At 45.0% G+C, this 27,946-nt stretch overlaps 1 protein-coding gene across 2 annotated transcripts; it reads left to right on the top strand.

The window, feature by feature from the left end:
* Window positions 1-37: 37 nt before the first annotated feature.
* LOC139670157 (potassium voltage-gated channel subfamily A member 6-like) lies at window positions 38-25,902 on the top strand. Of its 2 annotated transcripts, XM_071551471.1 has the most exons (4): window positions 38-6,916; window positions 7,226-7,312; window positions 15,086-15,396; window positions 23,710-25,902. In XM_071551471.1, the coding sequence occupies exon 1, from the start codon at window positions 806-808 to the stop codon at window positions 2,363-2,365; it is 1,560 nt and encodes a 519-aa protein (XP_071407572.1). In that variant the 5' UTR covers window positions 38-805; the 3' UTR covers window positions 2,366-6,916; window positions 7,226-7,312; window positions 15,086-15,396; window positions 23,710-25,902. The 2 variants fall into 2 exon arrangements, with proteins under 2 accessions (XP_071407572.1, XP_071407571.1); XM_071551470.1 differs by lacking the exon at window positions 15,086-15,396.
* The last annotated feature ends 2,044 nt before the right edge of the window (window positions 25,903-27,946 follow it).

Here is a 27,946-nt window from a genome sequence, read left to right as displayed (position 1 = left end):
CATCTGTGGATGGTAAGATGCCACGGTGGTGCTTGCATCATGGCAATGACATTTATAAATGGAGGTCCGCGAGCCACAGGCATGGAGCGACTGGCTCAAGGTCAATTCCAGCCTGCGGCAGGGACGAGAACGACACCGAGGTCCGCCGGGTCCCACGGGTGAGCTCTGAGCGCTATTGGACAGTCCCCATCGGGGGTTTGGCTGAAGGGACCGGGGCAGGTTTCCATGCTGGAGAGGTGGGGGAAAGAAGGGTGGGGGCGGTGCCGCCCCTTGGACAAGCTGTTGCGAGGCGCCCGGCCGGAGAGCTGCAGCCATCAACGCGGTCCCAGCGGGGGTCTCCCCCCAAAATCCGGCGCCCGTGGGCTGGGGCTGCAGCTGGGAGAAGTGGGGCGAGCATCCCCCGCCCGCGGGTGCGCGCGTGTGTTGTGAGTGCGCGCATCGCTCCGTCTCTGAGCGCGTCCGCGCTGGCGCTGTCTGTGTGTGTCTGTGTCCGTGTGCCCGCCTGTGTGTGCGTGTGTCCCTCCGTGTAAGACCGTGCCTGTGTGTCCGCACCGCTCCCTCTCTCCCTCGCCTGTCTCCCCGGTGCCTGTGTGTCTGTCTGTGTGCATGCAGGGCGGGGGGCGCAGCGCAGAGCCAGCCGAGCCGCTGGTCCCCCTGGGCAGCGGAGCAGCCGCGCCGGGAGCCCCGCGGAGCCGCCGGGCGAGCGCGGCCGCAGCGAAGCGCAACAGGCGGATGGCGGCGGGCGGCGGGCGCTGAAGGCGAGCGGGGCGAGGCGGAGGGATCGGACTGGGTCGGGCCGGGCGGGATGCGGGCGGAGGAGCCGCTGGCGCTGGCGGCCCCGCGGGCGGGCGGTGGCGAGACGGAGGCGGAGGCGCCGGGCGAGGAGCGGAGCGGCGGCAGCTGCTGCAGCAGCGAGCGGCTGGTGATCAACATCTCCGGGTTGCGGTTCGAGACGCAGCTGCGGACCCTCTCCATTTTCCCCGACACGCTGCTGGGCGACCCCAGCCGCCGGGTGCGCTACTTCGACCCGCTCCGCAACGAGTACTTCTTCGACCGCAACCGGCCCAGCTTCGACGCCATCCTTTACTACTACCAGTCCGGGGGGCGCCTCCGCCGGCCGGTCCATGTGCCCCTCGACATCTTCCTGGAGGAGATCCGCTTCTACCAGCTGGGTCAGGAGGCCATCGAGACGTTCCGGGAGGACGAGGGCTTCATCCAGGAGGAGGAGAAGCCCTTGCCCCAGCATCACTTCCAGCGCCAGGTCTGGCTGCTCTTTGAGTACCCCGAGAGCTCCGGGCCGGCCAGGGCCATCGCCATCGTCTCCGTGCTGGTCATCCTCATCTCCATCGTCATCTTCTGCCTAGAGACCCTGCCCGAGTTCCGCCAGGAGCCCAAGGGCGCCCAGCCTGGCTTCGGGGAGGCAGTTCCGCTCGGCGACGAGGGGCTGCTGCTGCCGCCGCCCCCGCCCCCGAGCGGGACCCCGGCGCCCCTGCGCCCCGCCGCCGGCGCCGGCCCCTTCTTCACAGACCCCTTCTTCCTCATCGAGACCCTGTGCATCATCTGGTTTTCCTTTGAGCTCCTCGTCCGCTTCTTCGCCTGCCCCAGCAAGCCAGAGTTCTCCCGCAACATCATGAACATCATCGACATCGTGGCCATCATCCCCTATTTCATCACCCTGGGCACCGAGCTGGCCCAGCAGCAGCAGCAGAAGCAGCAGCCTGGGGGCAGCAGCAACAACGGGGGCCAGCAGCAAGCCATGTCCCTGGCCATCCTCAGAGTTATTCGTCTGGTCAGAGTCTTCAGGATCTTCAAGCTCTCCAGGCATTCCAAGGGGCTTCAGATCTTAGGGAAGACTCTCCAGGCCAGCATGAGGGAGCTGGGCCTCCTCATTTTCTTCCTCTTCATCGGGGTGATCCTCTTCTCCAGCGCTGTCTACTTTGCAGAAACTGATGACCCTGACTCCCTGTTCACAAGCATCCCTGATGCTTTTTGGTGGGCAGTGGTGTCCATGACCACCGTGGGCTATGGGGACATGTATCCCATGACCATTGGTGGCAAGATTGTGGGTTCCTTGTGTGCCATCGCAGGTGTGCTCACCATCGCCCTCCCTGTCCCTGTCATCGTGTCCAACTTCAACTACTTCTACCACCGAGAGACTGATCATGAAGAGCAGTGCCAGTACACTCATGTCACCTGTGGCCAGCAACAGTCACCCTTCTTTGAGCCCAGGAAGGGGGACAGTAATCAGTCTCTCAGCAAATCTGAATTCCTGGAAGCAGAAGACCTGGAGTCCATGAAATACTCCAACTTCATTCCTCCCAATAACCAGGGTTATAAAGAGAAGAAAATGCTGACAGAGGTGTGATCAGTTTTGTTCTCCTGGGTCCAGACATGGAGCTGTGAGCTGCTGTACAGCAGTCTTCCTACAAGCAGCTGGATCTATTCGGCATTTACATGCCAGACTGTGAATTGTGATACCGTAAACAGAATGATTGTGATAATGGGCTCTTCTGTCCTGATTTGCTGTTTCTCATTACTGTGTGCAGCCAGAACTGTTCTTGCTTTATTCTGTGGAGTGCTAGCTGTCATCCCTGCTTCCCTGTGAATTTCTTTCTCTGCTTTTGAAGACTGCTATAACCCAGCATTTGCTCTGAAACCAAGCCTGGTTACTCCACTAGCAGAGAAGCCCTTTCGACCACTTCAGCTGAAGGATTCAGCAGCGTGAACAGTTAAAGGGGGCGCAAACATCTGACTCAAGCTGTGCCCTTGGTTCCTGTGCCGGCGCGGTGCCCTTGGCTGTGGGATCAGTCACGCCTGCCATGCCATTGCCTTTGAATAATGGATATGCTGCAGCCAGGATCACATCGAGCTCTGCAGCTGTAGGGGAGTCAGCAAGCAGATGTCTGCCTTCTTTGCAACCCTTGGCATGCTAAAGATCCTCTTGGCTTGTGTTTCAAAAAAAAAAAAAGAAAAGGTGCATAGATCTGAAAGCTCATTGCTGCTTGAGACCACATACCATGTATCAAAACCAGGGTTATAGCAATCAACAGGCTTGGTGAAGATTCTCTGTGTATTTTGAGCTTATTTCAGCCTTATTCATGCCAGTGCCCTGATGTTAATTGGCTTTTATAGTACCAGCTTAATCTTCATAGTGGTGAGTGCCTTCTGATGCAAGGCGCATTTGAGTAAATTCATTTGTTATCTCCACAGTTCATCTCCACACAATAGCGTTTAATGAGATGTACTTTATGCTTCAGATACCCAGCTCTGTATTTGGGCATGTGAGAGCAATTGACTCCACTGTTCTTTTTTTATTTGGCATTTGTATAGCTGAGGGAAGTTTGCACGGTAGTATTTTGTTGACAAGGCTGAAAAATTCGGACCACAGAAGCTACACCTGTGCTGTGGGAAGATCTCACTGGTTCAGCAACTCACAGGCATAAATTGCCCCAGGGTAAGCGTGTTATCATTTGAGACTGAGACTGGCACAGATACAAACTTTCCAAAGCTATCTGCACAAACCGAACAATTTCCAATGAGGGGACAAACAGTGAGCCTTAAAGAGCTGCTTTTGCTGTGTTGCTGATCTGTCCAGTGCTTGGTGTTTCATGGACAGAAGGGACAGCAATGTTTTTGCACTAGGTTTTATGAGGGCAGTGTATGGTAGCAATGCATACCTTGGCCTGCAGTGCTGAGTTTGTCAAGGGACCAGAGATTTGTATGTTAAGATGCACATTTTACTTCCCAGATCATGTAATTAGTTTCAATCAGCTCTGCCTTACACCTAACTTTAAAATGTTTCCAATGCTGCCAGCAGGTGAAAAGAGGAAATGGATGCTTGCAGATTCTACTGCCAATTTTCCTGCAAGGAAAAGCCTTTCTAGTTTTAAATCTACGTGTATATTCTGCATTCACATGTCTGCATGTGTATGAAAGCTAAGGCAGCCATTAATGCCTTGCATCATCCTGTATGATATGCATATTAAAATGTACTACATATTGCATGTGACACATGGAATACATGAACCAGACCTAATATCAAGGTGCAAAATATATAGAGTGCATTTTATGTCCATATAATGCTTTTCAGCCATAAGGCTAAGAATGCTGTCATAGACTTGTAGAATGGCCTGAGTTGGAAATGACCTAGAAGATCATCTGGTTCCAACTCCTCTGCAGTGGGCAGGGACACCTTCCACTAGATAAGAACTTCATCCATATACTGGCTATAGAACTGGTTGTGAAACAGGATCTGTTTGCATTTTCATTACCCTGCCTGTTTTCAGTCATCTTGAGATGTGCCTCTGTGCCTAGAGTGCTTTTATTGTGGCCTCTCCTCATCTGGGCCCTGGTGGTATGGTAAAAGTTGTTTGTGCAAATCCTAACTCTGCTCCATTTCTCCAGAGCCCTATTGTCTTCTCAAAGGTTTTTAGTGCATGGGGATTTCCCGTGGGGTCAGCACAGAACCCTTATATTAAAATCTCTGTTCTCTCTCTTGCTGAAATCAGTAGGAAAATGCCACTTGTCGCAGTTTGGGAGATACAGGCATGGTGTGATGAGGACTCATAGCTCAGAGGAGTGTGGCTGAATAATGCCTAATTTCTCTTTGCTTCCTCGGGACTGAGGCAAAGGTTTATGGAGGTCTGGGCCTTGGAAGCCATTTTGCATCCATTGATGTGTATAACCAGCTGGTGTGTAAGTTGTCCTGATGAATAAGAGGGACTGAGGAAGGATCAGAGTGGTGATTTTATCTAAAAGGTTGTCCAGGTCATTGAGTTTATTCATTAAAAAGCTGGTGTCAGTTGTGTCTCAGACTCACTATAAGGAAATCTTTGTTGTGAGAGCAAGGGAGGGACTCCTTCAAATTTTATGTTGCTGGAAATCAGCAAAAGAACGTGCTATTTAAGGGAGTTGTTTCAAAGCTGCTGCCCTCTCTGAGCAGAATACCCATGTTTGGGGATACTTTATGCCTGGGTCTATCAGCTGATAGATGTTTCCCCAAAGTAAGATATAAAAAACTCAGGTTAAAACACAAGTTCAGGGGGAGTCATGAGACACATGCCGAGCCTATGTCAGAAAATTCCTGTGCTTGTTTCTTCCCTGGGGCCTGGCCCTGTTGCCCCTGCCAGGCAGGAGCCCTCCTGGCTCAGAACAGGTTGTTCTCCTGACCAGCACAACAGACAGCTGGGCATGGAGACTCTAGCAAAGAAAAAAGATGTGAGGCAAATTACTGGTACTATAATCCCAGTGTGTCTAACAAAGATGCTCTTGGAAAGAGATTTCCTGCTTTTGAGTGAAATTCAGTGAGTTTCTAGTGGTTTTTAAATGTCTCTGTATAGACATGGGGAGTGCATACCTAAGGTGCAAAGGAATTCTGTTGTAAACAGGCAGCTTTGTGTAGTTTTTGTGGTCCAAATGTTTAATTTCTGAAAAGTGCATGTAAAAATGTGTAAAGCAGGAGTGGTGCTTGTGTTTTCTGTGTTAGAACTAGGAGAAAGGGAAAAAAGGCAACACAAGCGTGGAAATTGTAACCTTGGGACTCATTTGGGCATGTAAATCCTTCTCTAAGCACCTTCTGAAAAGCAGTGAAGTCCCAGAGTCATCAATAATACCATATATTACAGAACTTGTGGAATTTGACATGTTTATTAAGGTTGTGGTTTCTTTTTTAATGTGACTGAAGCGACATAGTGGCACCTGTGCCATTGACTTTATATAGGTCTCATTGTCACCAAATCACAGAGATGCTTTCAGGAATAGTATGTCAAGTTCTCAGCCTGTGACACTCACCTCTGAATGTTTAAAATGCAAATCTGTCTGGTTCCTTCTGAAGCTGTTTCCTTCTGAAGGTAGAGCACATCCTTGTGAAGCCAAGTAGGCACCTCCAGGGAATTGTTTCCATAACAACCTCCCGGACTGTTTCTTTCTCTACACTGTGACCGTGGCTTCAAGCAAAAGCACTCGTTGGATATTTTGTTTTCAGATTTTGGCACTCCATCTCCACAGACATTTTCCTTGCTTCCTGAAGGTGATCCCATCACCTTCTATCATGTACAACTCTCCTGTCCAACTTCAAGTGGACTGTTACAGCCTTTGAAGGGAGGGAGTGCAAACCTGGAGATGGGAAGAGATTTAATTTGTACACTGAGGGTTGGAGAGTGCGTGAAGGACAGTCTGAGCACTCAGTCAAGTTGATGAGGGACAACTGACCTGTGGATGTAGAGTCACCTGGGTGCCTGGTGGCAGAGGATACAAGCTAAATCATCACATGAAAAATACAGAAATTCTTCTTTGATCAATCTCACTAGGAAATAGTTCTACAGTGGAGGAGACTGTTGTTCCTTCCTCATCCCTTGGCTGGTTTGTGACAATGAGTTCCCCTGAGAATTTTCCCACAGGGTGCATTGCACCACAGCAGCACATGGCAGAAATCATTTCTTTGGAGGTGGGGAAGGAAAGGAATTCTAAGGACACCACTTTTTTTCAATCCACATAAAGGACTGTAAGTGGGAAAGGCATGGAGACCTATTTTGTGATATTTCAAAGTCTGCATTACTGGTGGATTCCTGCACTTCCCTCCAAGAAGAAATTAATATTCTGCTCCTGTTTGGAAAATGTTGGAATTTGGAATTTCTGAGCAATTTTCTGTTTGTCCTTTTGTCTGATGGGTAAAAGTTCACTGCTACAGCAGCCATATGGGTGAAGGTGACTGGACTTGGTGTTCTCTCCTCGGCCCTCTCATTCAGTGCACAGAGATCCCTACGGAGATAAAGAAGAGTGAATGTGAAGAGAATTCAGGGCAGTAAGAGGCAGGGTAAGGACTGAAGTGTCTTCCATACAGTGATGGAAAGAACAGCATCAACCCTGAAAGCAAAGGAATAAACAGCTCCAGTATCTGCTGCTGTAGCTAAAATAGGTATGGTTTCTTTGTGTTCTAAGATGTTAATGACTAAATATTTCTTTAAACTAATGGGGAAGTATTTCATAATTAAGATTTGCAGCTTAGAGGGAGACTCTGGTTCTAGGTGAAGAAAGAAAGATAATTATAAACTACAAAAATGTAGTATGAGCCAGATCCTCACCATCTGCTGATTCAAGCTGGCAAAACTCCTTTTAGTACAACTACCTTGGATCTTATGGGGCTCCAACTTCAATCTGCTGCATCAAGTCAAAGCTTATGTACTGGTTGTTAAACTGCTTATTTTTTGTTTGTTCTTTTCTTGAGGTCCTGTTTACATCAGGGAAAGATCTGCAGATTACAACAGGAGTTAACCACAGCTTTCCCAAAAGTGCTCATCTGACTTCAGTCCAAGTAAGTCTACCAAGCTCAGCAGAGTTAAGCTTATCTTTAAGTTTATATTGACAGGAATAAGAGCAGCAGCATCATTTTGTCTGTTTATTTTTCAGCAGTGGAAGTATGTGGACAAATTCATAGGGAAGTTTAAGACTAAAGATCCTGCCCTTAGTGGCAGCCTTGTAAGCACGAGATAGCTCTGTTTACATTGCTGTAAATAAAAGCACAGCCTTGGGCACTTCATCGTTTCTCTTTGAAGTTGCGCTAGAGACAAATCCCATTCTGAAGACATTTGTAGCCATGTTACCAGCAGGTTCACGGTCTAATGCCTGAATTGCAGTCACCTGCTTTACACAGAAGGAGGGGAGCAGGTGTTTGCAGGATGGAAAGACTTAATCCCCTGATGAAAGGCACTAGTGAATGCTGAGTGTCCTTAGCTGCCACCAAAGACAGTTGGTGAGGAAACTGCCTGCCGGTTTCAAGGAGCTCTTCTTGTGCAGAGTCAGGTCCCAAGTAGCACACGACCTTTGCCAGGGAGATAAAACCAGGAAAATTTCCTTTGGGAAAGCAGACAGGGACTGCACTAATTGTTTGTAGCTTATGCTGTTAATTCCACATGCTTTCCCTATGTTTTCCCTTGCTCCAAGAAAGTCTGTCTGGGGCTTGTTGGCTGGCACAAGAGCTTGAATATCATAGCATGGCTTTGCACTGTGGGAAACATGCAGCTGTGATCAGTGTGGGTTTTACATTCCTAAAGCATAAATATTCACTGATAAACCCTCACTGTTGGGAATATCCATGTTTTTTGTAGAGCAATTTAATAAGTGAAGCAATGTACAGCTTGGTCTTAGTGGAAGGAAAGACAGGATTTACAGGAGGGAAAGTGCTCATCAGCTTCCATGGTCATCCTGAATACTGAAGCTGTGTTGACTATTCATTAGAGACAAGGCTTATGGGAAGCTTCTGTCTTCACACAAAATATCCTTGAAGATTCAGTAAGTCCTTCTGTGGCTTCATTTTCACTAAGTTATTTATTCAGCAGTATAAAGTTTTAGAAGACCCTTAGTCAAAAGATTCTGTAAATTACAAATTTATCTACTTAATTACCAAATTTTGCTGTTGTTTGTTTATCTACCCAAGGTTAGATAAATCCTTCTTTATGAATATGAGTGGTATGACTCCTAACTTAAGTGGGAGAGAAGAATCAGGCCCAAGAAGAGGACTGTAAGTGCAGATGGTGTTGTAGCTACACATTCCATTCATCTAAAAGGCTGTATAGAATGTTACACCAACAAAAGGTTTCGCTTTTAGAATACATACTGGTGTATACTCTTCCATTCTCTGGAGGGAAATTAAATGGCATTTTACAAGAAAACTGTAGCATTACTCTCTCTTCTTGCTCCTCCTTGATGCATCTGTTGTTTTCAATTAGCTTGATGGCATCCATTTTCAGAAAGCAGATGCTGCCCTCTTTTACACTGTTGCAATTCTGGAATAACTCCACTGACGTCAGTGAAGTGACTCCAAATTTATCCCTGTTGAAAGCAGAATTGGACCACAGTCCTTTTGTCTATGTGTCTGCTGTGGAGCTCTCAGGAAGGTGTGCCATTGTCACACTATAAGGTGAAGGCAAGTGCCTGTCTGCTGTGCCATGCTCAGCTCTTTTGTGTCCCTGACATCACACTCACATACCAGGCTGGAGCAGAATCCAGGCTGGTGTGGGGCTTGTGGGATCACTAGGGCGGAGCTGTTGCTGGTCCTTAATTCTTGACCGCTCTCCCATTCCAATTGCCATTGGCTTCCTCTTGCTTGGATATGTTCTGCATGGAGACAGTGTTTTAAGTTGAAGCAGTGTGATTGCAAGTCTTAACTAATGTAACAACAGAACGGTGGCAGAGGTAGACAAACTCTACCCCTCCTAGGAGTATTTTGCTCTTAGTGCTATGTGAAAATTGCTGCAGTCCTGGTAGGTTGGCTGTACATCTGCTGGTTTCAGGGTCTTTCTTTTGAGGGAATGCTAAGTTTAAATAAATTGGGCTGCATCTTTCCTCGTCTAACTCTTCTAATATCAATCATGCCTTCCCTGAAACTGGACAGAAAGCTTCATATAAAAGCCATTAGCGTGTTGTATGGGAAAATACCTTGTGAGATGGGACAGACAGGGTAAACAGAAGAAATAGAGGCATAGAATCATAGAATGCTTAGGGATGGAAGGACCTTAAAGATGATTTAGTTCTCTGGGCGGGGACACTTTCCACTAGCCCAAGTTGCTCAGAGCCTGGCCCTGGACACTTCCAGGGATGGGGCAGCCACAGCTTCTCTGGGCAATCTGTGCCAGGGCTTGCCCACCCTCACAGGGAAGAATTTCTTCCTAATACCTAATCTAACCCTGTTCTCTGTCAACTTGAAGCTGTCCCCCCTTGTTGTGTCACTCCAGGTCCTTGGAAATAGTCTCTCTATCTTCCTTGTGGGCTCCCTTCAGGCACTGCAAGGCCACAGTTAGGTCACCCCAAAGCCTTCTCTTCTGCAGGCTGAACAATCCCACCTTTCTCAGCCTTTCCTCCCAGCAGAGCTGCTCCATTCCTCTGATCATCTTGGTGTCCCTTCTCTGGCCTCGCTCGAACAGCTCCATGTCCTTGGTGTGCTGGGTCCCCAGGGTTGGAGGCAGCAGAGTGGGACAGAGGGGCAGAATCACCTCCCTTGATCCATTCTCTGAGTCATACAAAACAGAGTAAAGATGTTCCTCAAGGATTAGTCGTGGGATTGTTAAAAATATTAGCAATAGAGCTGAGACTATGAAATTTAGCAGTGAAGCAACCTAAGTGTCATCCTCAAGACTGTGGGTTAGATGACTGAATTGACCTAAAGAAATGAAAATATATTAAAGAGCACAGAAATTAATGTTGTGAGAGGGATTTTGGTGACAAGATTACCACTTGGGGAAGACAGACAAAAAGAGAGACTGGGGATGCTTAGATCAGCCAGAGTTCCAGTGTTGTTTACTGAGCCACCACAGTAATGCAGCCATAAAAATTGCAGGTGCAAGTCTTTGAAAGTATCAGAACAAAGACATGCAGTGCCACCTGGGAAATAATAATTCTGCAAGGCCTCACCTGGGATGCTGTGTGAATGGTTGGTTTCCTAAATGTGGTCAGGAAGGATGCATAGAAGAGGAGCAAGAATGTTCAGGAGAAGGGAAACTGCTTTGCAAATAGAATCTGAAGGGGCTGACTTTTCTAGGGTAGCAAAAGACTGACAAGACCTGTAGTCAGGAGAATACTGGGGGCAAAGTAACCAAAAGAGATGAGAAATTTTATGGCTTGTTTGCCATACTGCATCCATTTACCTACATAACACCAAGGCCTGGTGATTTTATTATGTAATAGTTGGGGTTTGTGGGTAGGAGAGGAGAACTAGGGGAGCAGCTGTAAGTCTTGGAAGGTGTTTTTTCTTGATGTAACTGGCAGAAGAGAAAGAAGTCCTAGGAGTGGAGTAGAATGGGGCAACGAATAACAGCTCACTCCAGGAGCTAGTCTGGAGACCCAGAGGAAGTTCATACCCCTTAATAAAACCCACCAAACTCAGTTCACTGCACTTCCCTCAACCTGGAACTGCTGCTGACCTTGTCTAGTCTTTTCTCCCTATCCAGAGCTCTCCAGCCCTATGCTGACCTTCCTCCTTCTTGGAGTCTCTGATGATTCCTCAACTACTATGAGCTCCTTGGAATCATGGGAACAATTCATTGCATCTAATGTTGAGAAAAGCCATGAGCCAGCTCTGCTGTAGCTCGGTCAGGTTATCTGCTTTGAGCAACCTGGTCTGGTGGGAGGTGTCCCTGCCTGTGGCAGGAGGGTTGCAAGGAGATGATCTTTAAGATCTCTTCCAATGCAGACCACTCTGTGATTCTATGATTTGCATGCAGAAATAAACAGTGATACATGGTTTTCAATAACTGTTGTTCATAGAATTATTAAGGTTGAAAAAGACCTCCAAGATCATGAAGTCCAGCCTTCAGTTGAATGTCACAATGCCCAGTAAGCCATATCATGAAGTGCCCCATCCACTTGTTCTTTGAACAGTTTCAGGGTGGTGACTTCACCACTTCCCTGGGCAGTGTGTTTTAATGCTTAACCACTCTTGCAGTGAAGAAATTTTTCCAAATATCCAACCTGAACCTTCCATGATGCATCTTGGGGCAATTTCCCCTTGTCCTGTTGCTAGTTGCCTGGGAGAAGAGGCTGATCCCCACCTTGCCACATCCTCCTTTCAGCAGTTGTGGAGGGCAGCTTTTGTGGAACGGAAGGTCAGAGATGTTGATCACGATGGCCACTGTGGCCTGAAGAGGTTAGCAGAACAATTTCCTATTCTAACACAGGCAGAATAAAGCTTCACATTTCCTCTCTTACCTCTTTCAGTTCATTTCATCTCGTAGATGGTATCTCCTTAAGCTCAGGAGGCAGAGTAGGCATTGACCAAGGTGGGAGTTTCACCCAGCCATCCAGCTCCATGTCACCGAAGAGCCAAGAAGGGTCTGTCCTTTTACTTTGTGCTTGAACCTTCTAGCTTGTTGCTGCTCTTAGTTCACTTCTGTGAAGAAACCATCATCTTGTGATTTCTGTCTGTATTTTGGCTACCTAGTTCTGCTCTTTAACTTTGAAAGAGCTCTGCTTTTTCTCCTTGGAGTAGAAAGATGGTGAATGGCCTAGAGGGGAGCAGTTCACATCCCTTGGTCTGTTCAGCCTGAAGAAGAAGAGACTGAAGAGAAACCTCATTGCAGTTACAACTTCTCATGAGGGGCAAAGGTGGGACAGGCACTGATCTCTGTGCGAACCAGTGACAGGACTCGAGGGAGTGGCCTGAAGCTGTGTCAGAGGAGGCTTAGGTTGGATATTAGGAAAAGATTCTTCACCCAAAGGGTGGTCAGGCATTGGAAGGGAACTGGTCCCAGCCCAAAACCTGACAGAGCTCAAGAAATAATTGAACAACCCTCTCAAGTACATCGTGGGATTCTTGGGGCTGTCCAGTGTAGAGCCAGGAGCTTCTCTTTGATGATCCCTGTAGATCCTTTCCAACTCAGGAGATTTCTATGATTCTGTGATTGTATGACAGTCAAAAAAAACCAAGGCAAAGGAAATTTTAGGAATAACCATGCACATTTTGAAACCATTTGAATATAGACACCACTTGAGCATTATCAATGCCATTAAAAGGATGCTGCACACAAATCCAGTGCTCCATGAGTTGTCTTGAGGTCTTGTCCCGAGAACTTGGTGTCATTTCTTGAGTTATAGCAATAAGCCCAATTAGAAAGGAGTTACAATAAATACAGAGTGAGCCAATGAGTTTCATTTGAACCAAGAACACCGCGTTGCGTCTGTTTCTGAGGTCAGTTCACTTACAGAATCATAGAATGTTCTGAGTTGGAAAGGACCCATAAGGAGTCCAACTCCTGGCCCTGCACAGGACGCTCCAGCAATCCCACCATGTGCCTGACAGCATTGTCCAAACAATTCTTGGACTGTCAGGCTTGGGGTTTAGACCACTGCCTGAGAAACCTGTTCCAGTGCCCAGCCACCTTCCGGGTGAAGAAACTTCTCCTGATATCCAGCCTAAACCTCCCGTGGCACAGCTCCAGCCATTCCCTTGTGTCCTGTCACCACAGAGCAGAGATTGGTGCCTGCCCCTCCTCTGCCCCTTGTGTAGAGGCTGCACAGCTGTGAGATATCCCCTCATCCAGTAGATGATGTTGACTGATGGGGATCTGTAACATGCATGGAAGACTCATTTATTGTGAATCTTCAAGACTTATTTATGCATAAATAGCATTTACACATCTTCTTTGGCTTTGCATTGCAAGTAAACAGCTTTGGAACACTCTACCCAGTGTGTGAAACAGTAATGTGCTCTTAACTTTTGAACAAGTTCTGACCCTGTTTGACCTTTTCATGCTTCAGTTTTAAATCCTCCTCAGTCAAGACCTGCATTATAGGTTTATATTTTTAAAGGTAGCACTTCTGAGCAATAAGGAGCTCTGTGCTCTGTGTCAGTGATGGAGGAACAAACCTGCTTTGTGTTTGAATCCCCTTTCCTCCTCAGTACATAAAATAGAGGGTTACATAGTAGATACTTACCTGTTACCTGGTGTCAGGTGCCAAAATTAGGACATTACTTTAGCATTGTAGTTTTTTGTTAGATAATTACCACAAATGTATTGTGTAGTTCTCAGGGTCTGGATTATTCTCATGTTTAGTACTGTAGGCTATGAACTTTCATGCTTACAAAATAATGCCCACAAAGTTATTGATCTTTGTAGTCAGTCCTTACAAATGGCAGTGTGACTTTCACAAACATTTGGGAGGGCATTCACTGTTTCTTGTACAGTAGTCTTTTAATTGATAATCTACTACGATTTTCAGCTGTGGGATGCAATCATTTCTCTAGGACACATTTCCATCAAAAGGTGCCCCTTCCTCAAAATCAGCAATATTTGTGAGAGAAGTTTGATTTCATTTGGTGTTCTTTACAAAAGGCATATTTGGAAAAAATGTAATGGGCATAATCATTTTCTTAATGTTCTGAATATCTTTTCTTTCTAAATTTTCTTTTAAGAAGATGTATGTAAAGAAGTAAAAATACAAAATTTTACATTTATGTCTTTTGTACTTGGATCTGTAATGAAAGAAATGTCGTGGATACTACAGCACTAGTGGCAGAAGGGATGTTGCAGTGTTTTGGCTATGGCTGAGCCAGGCCAGTTGTTTTTTTTCTGCAGCTGGAAAACCTGCTCAGGTCAAAAAAGTTGCTTGATGAGACCACACTGCTTTTACAGCACAGTCTGACTTTATTAGGACATGTTATTTTGAATTCCAAGGTCCTCCTGTTGTTTCCACTCAGCTGATCATCTTTTAGGATGCTTTTGCTCTGAGATTAAGTAATAAGGGGGAACAAAAAAAGGCAGGGGAGAAAATCCCCAAAAATTATAACTGGAAATTTTCTGGATGAATTGGGAACAGAAGAAGAAGGTGCTATCTGCAGTGTGTTGTAACTCCCCTCTTTATTTACCTTTTTCTTGGCTCTTTAAAAAGCCCCCAACTTTGCAGATTTGTGAAGTGCCATTAGCACTTAACTAGGGGGTTTTCAGAGATGAGTTGGGAGTTCTTTGCATGGTAACTACTAATCAACACTTCCATAGAAGATGTCTGAATACATGTTGATCAAGCCAGCTGCAGCTGTGATAAAGCTGTGCTGGGTTTTGGAGACTGATAAATCTTTCCATCCTCCATCCCCAGTCACAGAACCTACACAGCAGAAAAAAACACCCCCTGGTACTTCTGGCCCTGGCATTTCTGCTTATTAGTAATTGCAGCAAAATTACAAAAAGTGTGTGAGGTTTTCTGTTAGTTAAGAGACAACCTAGTAAGAAAGGTCTTGGTAATTAAATTCTGGACTTGGAGTTAAGGGGACTTGACACATGACCTCTGGATGTGCCACATACAATAAAATGGGACAGTATTAGGCCATTTACTAGTTCCTTTTTCCTAAACCATTTAAACATGGAGATCTCTTTGAGTATGCCCCGTCTCCTGCCCAACACCTGGATAATGTCAGGCACAGTCAGGGACCCTTCCTCCCTCAAGACATGGTGTTATGTTACTGCCATAACAGGAGAGATGAAAAGATGGACAGTGAGGCTCAAAGAAACACAGGAAGACTCATGGAATACCCAAAAGCTGACAAGTCCTGCTGTTACCCAGGTCTGTGTTGGCTTTGGCTCTGATCTCTGTTTTTCAGGCTCTCACCGAGAGAATCCTTGGTGCAACTCCCTTGTTTGTGACTCTCCTTGTAATTAAAAGTGTGCAAAATATTTCTATCTGACAAAGCGCAAAGCTGAGTTCCTGCAAAGTAAATTGGAAGCTTGTTGAATGCTCCATGGAGATAAGAGGCTGACATCAACTTCTCACAGCTAGTGCAAAAGAAGGAAAATTCAAGCAAGTTTTTCCTTATCTACCCTATGAGTTGCTATTGGGGACCAAGATGGTAAAGAATCAGAAAGGCAATCCCTTTTAGAGTATCTGAGCAATCAGATCTGCACTTTGAATCTGGTAAGATCATTTTTTTTCACAAATTTTCACTAGCATTGCTAGGAACTAATCCTCCTAAATACTTTGCTGGTTTTTCTTCCTTTATGGTCTTTCAGAAGAATGTGAGGATCCAGAGAAGCAATGATGGCTCTTCATGATTTATTTAGTTATATATTTGTGATTCAGAAGCAAGCATATGTAAAAAAGCCCAGATGAATCCTCTTGCAAATTCCTTTCTCTTCTGTAGCACATTCAGGTGCCTTCATGCAAGGCGTGAGTCTTACAAAAGCCTTAAGATTTTGGAGAGAGACTATGGCCATGTCTTTGTGTCCACCATGATGCATGAAGAATTTTTTTTGATGGATGAAGTATTTTAACAGCCCTCCTTATGCAGAGACTTGATTTCAAGCAAGTGGAGCCAAATGCCCACATTTTTCTCCTGATGCCAACTAAGCAGTGTGGTACAGGGTGCTTCAGAAGCCTTTAGTTTTTCAGCTGGTCAATTTTCCATATGGTTAGGAAACAACACCTGTTTGTCTTGAAAATTCACTGTTTTAAAGCATAACTAAAGTTCCCATTTGAATGTTTTTGAGTTTTGACTGTCAGGTCTGCCACAGAACCATACCAATTTGTGGACAGGCTCACTGGCACGTTATGGGTCTGGATCTGGTATGGATCTGACATTTCATTTTTTCTATGTCTCAATTTCCTCACCTGCTGAAGGGAAATAAAATCTTTCTCTCCTCAGCCTGTGGTTGGGTGTTCTTCAGTGAGAAGGGTCTATGGGAACAATCCCTGTATCCATTGATAAACTCATTTGTCTTCAGGTAATGCAAAGGACCATTTTTTTCCTGTAGGGAATCACAAATGGAAGGTGTGAGGCTGGCCTGGGAAATTAGAATCACAGAATGGTTTGGGTTGGGAGGGACCTTAAAGATCTTCTCATTCCAACCCCCTGCCATGGGCAGGGACACCTTCCACTAGATCAGGTTGCTCAGAGCCCCATCCACCCTGGCCTTGGACACTTGCAGGGATGGAACATCCACATTCTCTGGACAGGCTGTGCCCTAGATGTGCAGCTGGGACAGCTGTTTACTGTTGGAACTTCAGGGAACTTCTCTGTAAACCTGTTTCTGATATCACATAGTTGTAAATTCCATAAAGGGCATCATTATTTTCACAGCTGGAAACAGGATAAATGGGACGCTGACCCTCTTTAATTGCTTCAGTAACATTGCCCCCATTAATATTTTTTTTTTAGGAAGAAATTCTTCACTGTGACTGTTGTGAGGTACTGGAACAGCTTGCCCTGGGAGGTGGTGGCTGCCCCATCCCTGGAAGTGTTGAAGGCCAGGCTGGATTGAGCTCTGAGCAACCTGGGCTAGTGGAAGGTGTCCTTGCCCATGGCAGGGGGTTGGAAGGAGACAATTTTGAAAGTCCCTCCCAACCCAAACAACTCTGTGAATATTTCCCTGTGCCCCTTTCTTTCTTTCTTTCTGTCAGTAATCAGAAGCCTCACTACTGGGTATTCAGTGGGAGTATAAATAGGTAGCTAAGCAGCCAGGCAGTTAGAAGATACCATAAATTCACACTCCCAGAAGTTTGGTAGAAGAAAGCATTTAAAAGAATGTTTGTTAAAGCCTAAACACACCATGGCCATTTAGAATGATATTAGTGAAGCAGTTGGTCTAGTAGTGGACATACAAACTTGCTTCTGGTATTTGCATTGCTGGTTTTGGTCACAGTCCTCGTGCCCAGGTGATTGTTGCTCTGCTGATGCTTCAGTGTATAATCTGCACCACGCCACCTCCATCCACAACTCCAGGTGTGGAGTCCACCAAACCAATGCCTAACTCCATCAAAGTGTGGCTGCTTTCCTATAAAATAATGCAGTCCCTTTCAGTTCATTAATGTTTTACTGTGCCAGCCTGATGTGTCTCAGCTGCAAGGGTCCAAAGTTAAATATTGCTGCATATGTGGGGCCAGAGTTAAGCCTTGGGGAGTAACTGAGAGTGAGAAAGGCAAGCTGAGCCAGAGAAAACTTAGAGACCCTTGGGAGGAGGGGAGAGAGAGGCAAGGAGTGGAGATGACTATTAGCACTGCCACAATCATGGAAAAAGTTTCCTCATCCCCAAGCCCCTTTTCCACATTTCTCACCATCAGCTGCAATCCTGGCTTCCCCAGTCTTGGATATAAGCAGTGCAGAAGGCAGGACCATGGCTGGTTTGCTGTCCCCAGCAGGCTGTTGTCCTTAGCAACTGTTGTCTTTCCCTCTGCTGCAGACCCAGCTCTAATGTTTTGGTGGGTTTTTTGTGTGCTACTTCCCTGGGTACACTGCAGAAAAGCATTTAAAACAGCAGAGAAGATAAAACAGAGGAGGATTTAATGAGGGCTAGCAACTGAAGTTAAAGCTGATAAGGAAGGTTGGATTCAAGTTGAGTAAAACTCAGATTGCTTCATCTTCTCAGCTACTTTAAGCTGAAATAATTGACCTTCATAATCTTTTTCAAAAATTTTAATAAGGAAAAGTGTATCTTGTTGAGTTTTAATTTAAAGTCATTGACTCTGCAGTTCTCCCAGAATATTTCTTTTGAAGAGATGCTTTGTGAGTCAAGGGAAAAATCTAAGCCCTGTGTCGTAGGCTCCTGAAATGCTGATGAGAAGGCTTGAAAAACTGATGCACAGTCCAAATTTTAGTATCTGTGGTTTGGCTGCATAAAGGGGTTAGGATTGGGAAACTGAGTGGATGCTGCATGAGTGGAACAAGAGCATATGTGTGCCAAGTGTGTCCCTGAATGTGCATATAAAGGCTTGGTGGACAGTCAGTGCTGGAAAGCTGTAGGATACTCAAACTGCAAGTTTTTGCAGTGATCTGAAGTAAAATGCAAATGATACTTTAAACAGCAAGATCGGGAACTGAACTTGGTTTTCTGCAGGACTTTGAATGTATCAAGGATGTTGAAAGCAATAGTTGTTCACAGAATCATAGAATAATTAAGGTTGGAAAAAGCTCCAAGATTGAGTCCAACCTGTGATCAATGCCCACCTTGTCACCCAGCCCAGAGCACTGAGTGCCACGTCCAGTCATACTTTGGACACTTCCAGGGATGGAGACTCCACCACCTCCCTGGGCAGCACCTTCCAGTGCCTGACCTCCCTTTCAGTGCAGAAATTCCTGCTGATGTCCAACCTGAATCTCCGCTGGTGCAGCTTGAGGCCAGTTCCTCTTGTCCTGTCACTTGTTCCCTTGGAAAAGAGACCTACCTCCCTGGCTACAAGCTCCTGTCAGGAGTTGTAGAGAGCAAGAAGGTCCCCTCTGAGCCTCCTTTTCTCCAGGCTGAGCCCCCCCAGCTCCCTCAGCTGTTCCTTGTGAGACTTGTGCTCCAGACCCTTCCCCAGCTCCGTTGCCTTTCCCTGTTATTAACTAGTCTTGGGTTTTACCAAATACAGTTTCTCAGCAGCAAACAGCAGCAGTTGCTCTGGAGGTTGGTGTGTAGCTACCAAGCTAACACCTTTCCTGGGGGTCAGATTACTGTTGTTTATTCAAGCAAAAGGCCCACAGAAAGGGAGGTGATATTTCTGTGTAAAGACTGAATTCTGGAAAGCCTGAAAATTCAAAGGAAAAATGTGTGAAAAAGTCTGCCTTATACTGACTGTTGCTGTCAGGAAATGCCACTGAGAGCCCGTGAGCAGTTTGTGGGGTGTCACAGTGCCATCCTGTGGGCCATGGAGGTATGAGACAAGGCAACACCTGCGTGTGTGACCTGCACTGGGATGGGGTGGTGGCACTGGTGAGTTTGGCCATTGTCCTGGTGTTACGCCAGCCAGCAGCCAAGCCCCTCACAGCTGCTCCCTCACCCCCACACCAATGGGACCAGGGAGAGAATTGGAAGGGCAAAAGCCAGAAAACTCCTGGATTGAAATAAAGACAGTTTAATAGGGAAAGCAGTTGGTCTCTTCTCCCAGGCACTCAGCAGGACAAGGGGGCACAGGCTCAAGCTCTGCCAGGGGAAATTTAAGTTGGATATCAGAAAAAAATTCTTTCCAGAGAGACTAATCAGGCATTGGAATGGCCTGCCCAGAGAGGGGGTGGATTCCCCATCCCTGGAGGTTTTTAAACTGAGATTGGACTGAGTGCCATGATCTGGTAAAGGGATTGGAGTTGGACCAAGGGTTGGACTTGATGATCTTGGAGGAATTTTCCAACTCAATCAATTCTATGATTCTATGAAAATAAAACAAGGAATTAACTCACTGCTTCCCATGGCAGGCACGTGTTCAACTATGTCCAGGAGAGCAGAGCTCCATCGTAGTGGTTACTTGGGAAGAAAAACTTCATCACTCCAAAAATCCACACTTTCCTCCCACTTAATATATTGATCATGATGCCATGTAGTCTGAAATATCCCTTGGGTCAGCTGGAGTCACCTGTTTCGGCTGTGTCTCCTCCCAACCTTCCATGCACGCCCAGCTTCCTTGCCACTGTGGCAGTAGGAAAAACAGGAAAGATTCTTTTGTGCGGTAAGCAGGACCCACACTGCTGGGAGAGTCCCCTGGCCACCAGGCATCAGTTGAGGCTGCTGTAGGGACACAGCAGGATGCTCGCCTTGTTGCTGAAGCTCTGGGGGACATAGGATTTGTGATGCAGAGGTGAAAGTATGGCTTCTGAGTACTCCTTGGAGATTGGAATGAGACCTCTTGCTCTTCACTTCTTCCTTGTTTCCTGAGTGAGCATTTTCCCACCAGCAGCCTGTCGATCTGCCTTGTTTTGTCATTCTGCCAGTGGATCTTGAAATCATCACATTTTGCGAAGTCCATGTGAACAGGCAGCCCTGGGGGCACCTTCTGGCCAAATTGCTGATGCCTGGAGCTTTGGGACTCTTTTGGAGGTGGCTGCAACAGAGGAGGGCACAGAAACAACATGTGTGTTGACTGCTCTCACCTCTGAGCTGTTTTATAAGAGGAAGCAACTACCCTCTGTGCTCTTCCCCATCTGGTGTGATGGGAGGGAAGGCAGTGGTGGTGTGGAGCATGGCCTGTAGGCATCAGTGGAGCTGGGCCTCCTTCCTTAGGCTTTAAGCAATATATGTAGTGAGGTACAGTCTGGTGGCATGTGCTGAGGAGGCCTGAAGCCTGAGTGGCACTCTTGTTTGCCATAGACATGTGGAGGAAGTCAATGTTTTCTGTGTTCTTTTGTCTCCAGAAGTTTGGAGATGGCAGCTGCCTTGGTGACAACTGAGGGCAAGCATTTAGCCTTGGATTGGATTTAGACACATAAAAGGGAAGGGAGGTGGGACTTGACCACAACACCCATTTTCTGGAGCAAGTCAGTATTGTCTTTGCACAATATTATTAAATCCAACAATGTCCTTTTGGGTGTCAGTGTCAGAATTAATCACAGCATGTGCTTGAAAGTTGAGATTCCTCAAGGGAGTTCAGATGACTCCCAGGGAGAGAAGTGTGAGCTGCATATGGCCAGCTGTGTGGGGTTAAACCGGGGATTTAAATTCAGGAGGGATGATGGAGTATTGGGAATTTCCCTGAATATTTTGATTCACTCAATCAAGCTAAAACTACCAATCTCACATGAGGCAGTTCTGCATCTTTCCACTTAGTAATATCAGCTGATTTTATATGTCCACTGCCTCAGTGTCCTTTACTGTAGCAGAACACTGGAAGGAGTTCATGCTCTCATTAGAAACAGAGCTGCTCACGTTACAACTCCGTTGGCCTTTTCTGCTTTTCTGATTTAAGAAAAGCACTATAAATACATTGGCTCTGTTCTGTTTAATCACCTCTCCCTTATCTTTGCAGAGTATAATAGCCTGACTGCCACATGGGTCTGTCAAAATGAAAGCGAGTAAAATTTCCTTCACTGGAGTTACATCCCCTTAAAGTAACTTTCCCTACATCTTTGCTGTCCCCAGAGACACTCAAAGCCTGAAATTATTCTCAATTAACTTGCTAGTTGTTCCTATGTGTAGATTTCCCTCCTTCACTGCTGTGGTGTGCAAGCTAAACCCTTTTTTATTTGACAGATTTAAAATGTGAGTTTTGTTATCCTGTGGCCACTCTGTTTTTTTCCCAATATTTGCAATGTCAAATGATTATGTGTTATACTATAATTGAGTATAACAGCTCTTTGATACTTTCTAAGCCTTTTGCAGGCATCTGCTTAGTGCTGCAGTGTTTGATCTCTGCAGTTGCTTTGTTTATAGAGTAGATGATGAAAGGTGATCCAGAAAAAATTAGATTTGGGCTTTTTGATTTCCATGTGCTTCAAGAAATCTTTACATGCTAAATCCAACCCCCTTTTTTATGTCATTCATACTTTTATCTACTGGAAGAATTTCTTTTGTTACTGATTTTAAGTTTTGCATACCCCTCACTTTGGATAGACAGGTAACATTACATGCAATACTTGCAGTGCAAGAGGAGTCTTGTTTGCTGCCAAGGAGCTTTACTAAATGAATTTACAAACCATAAAGGAGCAGGAATCTTCTCCCTGTAGATCAGGATTTTACAATTTCTAAGCATTTGTTGGATTCTTAATATATATGATGGATAAAAGGAGATCTAGATATCAAACATTGAATATTTACTCTTGTCCTCTCCCTTTACCAGTGGAACATCTGTGGTGACTTTGGAGAAGATCCACATCAGATACATCAGTATAAAACTAAAAGTAGAAGCAGACCAAACACCCCTGTGATTGTTCACGCTGCAGAAAAATCCAGGGATTTGCCATAGATTCAATTAATGCAACTGTTGCAGGCATCTCTCTCTTCCTCTGAGTTATCTGATGGGGTCTCTGACTTGCCAAACTCCAAGCAATCCTTAGGATCCAGAGTTACTGCTGCTCTGAATCTTTTGAAAACCATGAACTAGTCTTAGTATTTCAATTTGTTCGCTCTCTGTAATTCCTGGATTGAAAACCTTCCAACATATAAATTCACAGGTGAAGGCAAACTCACTAAGGAAATTTTGCTTTGAAGATCAGCAATTTATTTAGCTTGTAAAGCAGAGATTTCTCCCAACTTTGATGAACTCAAAGCAAGTAGGCCATACATTTTGTTGATAGACCTGGCTTTTTTTTCCTTTAGAAAACTTTTTGAAAAGTAAATGCATTTTATAAGTTCTTACTTGTAATACCTTGCACATCTCTATGTATCCATAATCACTGCTTAAATATGTACCTTCTGTCTGAGTGTGAATATGTTAATATAAATTTATATAAGCATGCATATTTATATATTTTGTGTTGCTGTCATTTTTTCCTTCTGAATCTAGACAGAGCTCTTGACAAATCTCATTCACTTAGAAAGCTTCTCCAGCCTCTGATGTTTCTCACACTTCCTTCTCCTCCTTGGGCTTTGGCAATGTTACAACCAACCTTTTGGCCCAGGGTTTTCTCACTGGTACATTTTTTATAGCCTGTTCTAGTTCTTTTTCTGGCTACTTGAGTCCTTGTCAAGCAGTAGCAGGAGCTGCAGGAGCACAGGGATTAGAAAGTGTATGATTTTCATAGTGGAAGAAGTTTCCTTCAGGAACAGCCTGCTCTAGCATGGGTCCATTACTCCAGTAATTTTTTATCTTTCTGTCTTTTGTTGTGGAGGACTGCTGGTATTTTTAATAACTTACTAATAGCTCTTTAGGTTCTGTGTGTCACCAACACAAATGGACCCAGATGCAGCTAAACTGGATTGCATCAAACTGTCATAATGGGGAAGTCTCTAAAGGAAGAAAAGTTCTTACAGATCAAACATGTTTTCCTTCTATTGCCTAATAAATTGTTTCGGATCTGATTTAAAATAATAAAATAAAAAATTTTAAATTCCCTCTCATGCTCTGATAGACGTTCCTGGCCCTGACATGGAGGGATGGGCCTATAAGCCAAATTGTTAATATAGATATGTCTTAAAAGGACTTAAAATTAGACACCAGGAAAATGGTTGTGGGAATTCACAAAGTCCCAGTTACAGTGAGAGGCAGACCTTATGTCTTGATCCTTGGAGAGCACAGCACTGCAATGCATCCTAACAAACTTTGTAACCTTCTAATGTGTGCATTTCATCTCCTGCAAGAGAAGATGTGTATAATTCCCAGCAGCTGTAGGGAAAAATCACCCCCAAAATGCAGTCCCACTTGGCATGAAGGGAAGCAAAGAATTGTAGCACTTTCTGTTTTAGTCAGCTGCAGTAATCTTGACAAGATACCTCAGATCCAATCCCTTCAAACGTTATACTTAAGTCTTGACTATAATCCATGTGAAATAACACCTTTGTCTTGGGCATTTTTTTTAACACAGTGTTGTTTTTTTTTTTTCATTGCTAGGTGGATTCTGGATGCTGCAAAGCTGTCATGTCAGGATGCTGCAAAAGAAATGGTTGCATCTTCTTATAATAGAATTGGTGATATTTCCCTGTGTGCAGGGAATCCAACCTTTATGGACAGGAAACTGTTTTCCTTGCTTTGCAGCTTTCTTGGTGCTGTTGTTTTTAAAGCGGTGAACACTCTCAGTTCCAGGAAACTGAAACTAGATATGGACAGGGATTGGAGGAAGGAGGCAAGGAGAATCCCCCACAAGACTCAAATGTGTCTCATTTCTGGGAAAATTGAGCAAAACAGGATTCAACTACAGGAATTTATAAGCCCCAGACAAGCACCGAGTCCTGTGGGAAGCTGGAAATGGATACAGGACACCTTCAAAAGACTGTTACTGAAACTTTTAAACTTTTTTTTCAAGTGGAGGATCCAGACCTGGAGAATGTGTAAGGTCATCCCCTGAAAGTGCAAATAGCTCGCTCTAGAGAATTGAATGAGTTGCCAAAGTCTGTCCATTTGTCTGCCTGTCTTTTGGCCTTGGATTACTGTGCTTTTTAAAACTGTGATTTCGTATCTCAGATAAAAGGTAGGTGTTTCACAGAGCTCTACAAGTAGCAATCATCCTGTTCATGCAAAATACCTACTGTCTAAGGGATGGGCCCAAACTAGAGGTATTTCTCATGTACCTATAGAGTGTCTTGCTTTAGCGTGTGTACAGTCAGTTTGTGTGACCATGTGAGTCCCTTGCCTGCTCTAAAGAAGTTAGTGACTTAGTTTCAGTGGTCGTAGAGATTTTCACTGAAATACCACTGCTTGTAGTAGTCTTTTGTGTGATTTAGAAGACACAATAGCCAGACAGTTCTGAAATTATGATATAATTGTACGCAGTGTTCCCAGGAAATTCTCTGAAGTCTTCTCCTGTTGCACCATTGTGATAGAAACCTCTGTTGCTTTTCAAAGCTCCACAAGTCCATGCTGTGCCATGCTGAAACCCATAGAAAACCTAATTAGCACTGAAAAGTGAAGAGCAAAGAGAGATGTTCTGGCCTGGAATTCCCTCCCTTTGGCAGGAGCAAAGGTCAGTCATGCAGCCAAATTTCCATAGCCACATGTGGATCCACCCTGTGTGTGTTCCCAGTTCTCTGCACAGTAGGGTGGGTAGAAGGAATTGGTTCTGTAAGGGGAGAGACTGAGAACAAGAGTGGAGTCAGCATGGTGAGTGGGATTTTCAGAAGGCAGTGTGGTGGATGCTGGCTTATTTATCAATAACATCCTCTCTGTTTTCCTGAGTGATTTTTAGCCTGTCTGGTGGTTTTCACAGTCAGTGTGTGAGGGAAAACAGGTAGAAGGCTGTAATACCTGAGGGTCTGGATCTCTGGTAAGCTCTGGCTTCCTGACTACCTGTGGCTCACAGAGGCTTTTAGGACTGGCCTAAAGAAACCCTGAGCTACCAGACTGAAAGCTGCTTCTGAAGCAGGTCTTCTGAGTAGTCCTGAGCATGGATGTGAGCCTGCAGTCCTTAGGAGGCAACATGCACTCCACATTCCCAGGAGACCTACTCTGTCTCAGTGCAAGTCAGCTTATACTGGGGGAATTCTCAGAGTCCCTGTGTATCCTGGTCTTTTTGGCAAGGCCATGTGGCTGACCATGAGTGACTAGAGCTGCCATGGACAGCAAGGGCTGTGAAACCTTGTTCTGATGTGTTATCAGAAGGAAGACACTTGGAATTTGCAGGCCAGACCATTTGATGAGATAATGAATTCCAGCTCCCTTCTTGGTGCTGATTTATACAAATCTGGTTCAATATTTCTGGGAAATTGTTGATGGTGGGTTTTGTTTGGCTTGTTACAGTGAAAACCTGAAGCCTTTCCAATAAAGCATGTGAGGTACAGAGAATTTTGAGATGGAGCCTGTGGTTTAGGCTCTTTGCTGGGTTCAGGCTTTGAGAGAATACAAGTTCTTTGTAGACAGTCCCACAGACAATGGGAGAAAAGGTTATTTGGCTTGAAAATTGACCAGTAACATGAGACTCAACTGAGCTTTGAACAGCAATCATTGTCCTTATTGATGGTGCCCTAACATGTACTTGACTCAAATCCAACGCTGCGCAGGCACGAACCTGTTGAAGTCATGTGATTAGATATTTGTGTTGTTCCTACCAGTGTGATCCACTCTTGAATAGGCTAGACATATGAATAAAATCAGTATTTTTTAAAGTGTGGTGTGGTTTTATGTCAAAAAGACTGGCTGCCCTCTTGGAACATTTTTATGTTCGTATGAAATATTTGATGTGGAATTAATATAGCTTTCTTAGGAAACTTTCTTTCAGAAGTGCACCTTTTCCTTGGAGGTGATTGCTGCTGTCCTGCACTGAACTCCTGTCATAGGGAAGGATGTGAAGGTAACTTGGCATGTCCTCTTCCTAATCCTGAAGGGCTAATCCCTCTGTTCTGTGACAGCAACCAAGGCTGCTCTGGCTTGTATCAAAATGAAGTGATCTCAAGGCTAAAGATGAGTGCTGGTGAGGGTTGTGTGTGTCTAGTCAAACCTGCTGTTGCCTGTCCTTGCCTTTCTCACCTTATGGCTCTACAGATACCAAAGGATGGATGTGTTTTAAAAGACATTCTCCTTTCTGTACACTGTCTGGCTCCATTCCAGCCCTTGCTGAAGGAAAGGTGGTTTTGAGGGTGCCTCTGAGGTGGTTATCCATCTCCCAGATTCTGGGTCTTGTTGGATACTGAGGCAAAACTGCGATGACCTTCCAAGACAGCTATCTTTTTCCAACAAGTTCACCTCCTCTGGGCATGCTCAATGGCAATCTCCAAATTACTCCTCACATCTTTTGCTTGCCTCTTGACTTGGAAGCCACAAAGGTAAGTCCATGTATATTTATCCACTGGGGAGACATTCTGTCTGCCACACAGTCACACCGGAAGAGGCCAATGAGACAAGAGTCAAGGAGAAAGCCAGGCCTTGTTTTCCTCACTAGATGTAGGAATCATTACCTTGCTGGAGGAATCAAGGACAATGGTTCATGCACAGAATTTGTTTTCTTCTACCTTGATACTGTGACAGCACTGTTAAGCAGTGAATACTGGTGGTACTTGTCTGCGCCCTGTCACTCAGCCATAGCCATGATTCTCTCTAATCTTTTCATATTTGAGTTCACACCCATTCTTTGTCTTAAAAAGCCTCAGTTGTCTCAGCTGCTGTATTTGACCACAGAGTCAGCCTGACTTCACTTGCTTACTTCCTTCATCTCTCTCCTTGCTTCCTTCAGCCCTGATGATCCTTGTCTCCTCTTTTGAGGAAAAGTTGCTGTCCCCAAACACTCTTCATTAAAATGACTGACACAAATGTCATTGAGGAATCATATCTAGGTTTCCATCAGTGCAGACACCACCACTACAAGCCCTGCATCAGCAGTGCTCAAACCCTGCAGCAGCATATAGGAATGAGAGTATTCACAACTGCCCAAACATTCTACAGGTGGATGCATTATGTCAAAGTATGTTATAGGAAATAGTGTCTGTTCAGGAAAAAAAAAAGATTTTTTTATCTAGTCAGATTTAGGGTAAGTTTAGGAGTCTGTTTTTTGGAGGATGGATTGATGGAAGCATAAGCTATGCAAGGATAGCTGGCCAGTTAAGCCATGTCTACCATAGAAGCCCATAGAGTCTTCATGCATTAAAGTGTATTCATAGACAATATGGGTTTAAAAGAAATGACAGGAACATGGAGAAACAGGAATATAAATGTATTAATTTTGAGTGCAGCATTTGTATTTGCTATTGTAATTGGTCTATTACAGTGATTTTCCTAGAAGTGAATTAGCAATCCCAGCAGAGAATACAATTTGGAGAGTCATTGAATTAGAAGAAATTAAATCAAAGACAGACTAGCCTCTCTTCTGTTAAGTAACTGTGGCAGAAATTGGGTTGCAGACATACGGAATGAATTCTGACAAATCACCAGAACTAAATGGTATTCACTCATGGCTTTCAAGGGAAATAAGGGAATTTCTTATGGCACTTAATCCTCCACTGGTGCCTGAAGTCTAGGGAGTAGTGAGCATGGTGCCTTTCTTTAAAACAGTTTCCACAAGTGTGTCTATGGTACTGCAGCCTGGTACATTTGATATTTGTATTGGGCCAATTAATCATATAACAAAGAATTGAATCAATGAATGCCTGATAAATATGAAAAGTTTCACAGAATAACACAGAATATGCTGAGTTGAGAGGGA

The sequence above is a fragment of the Pithys albifrons genome, chromosome 3 (genome assembly GCF_047495875.1).
Source record: "Pithys albifrons albifrons isolate INPA30051 chromosome 3, PitAlb_v1, whole genome shotgun sequence".
Lineage (NCBI taxonomy): Eukaryota > Metazoa > Chordata > Aves > Passeriformes > Thamnophilidae > Pithys > Pithys albifrons.
The sequence above is the reverse complement of the archived record's forward strand: the minus strand, read 5'-3'. Positions and strand labels throughout refer to the sequence as shown.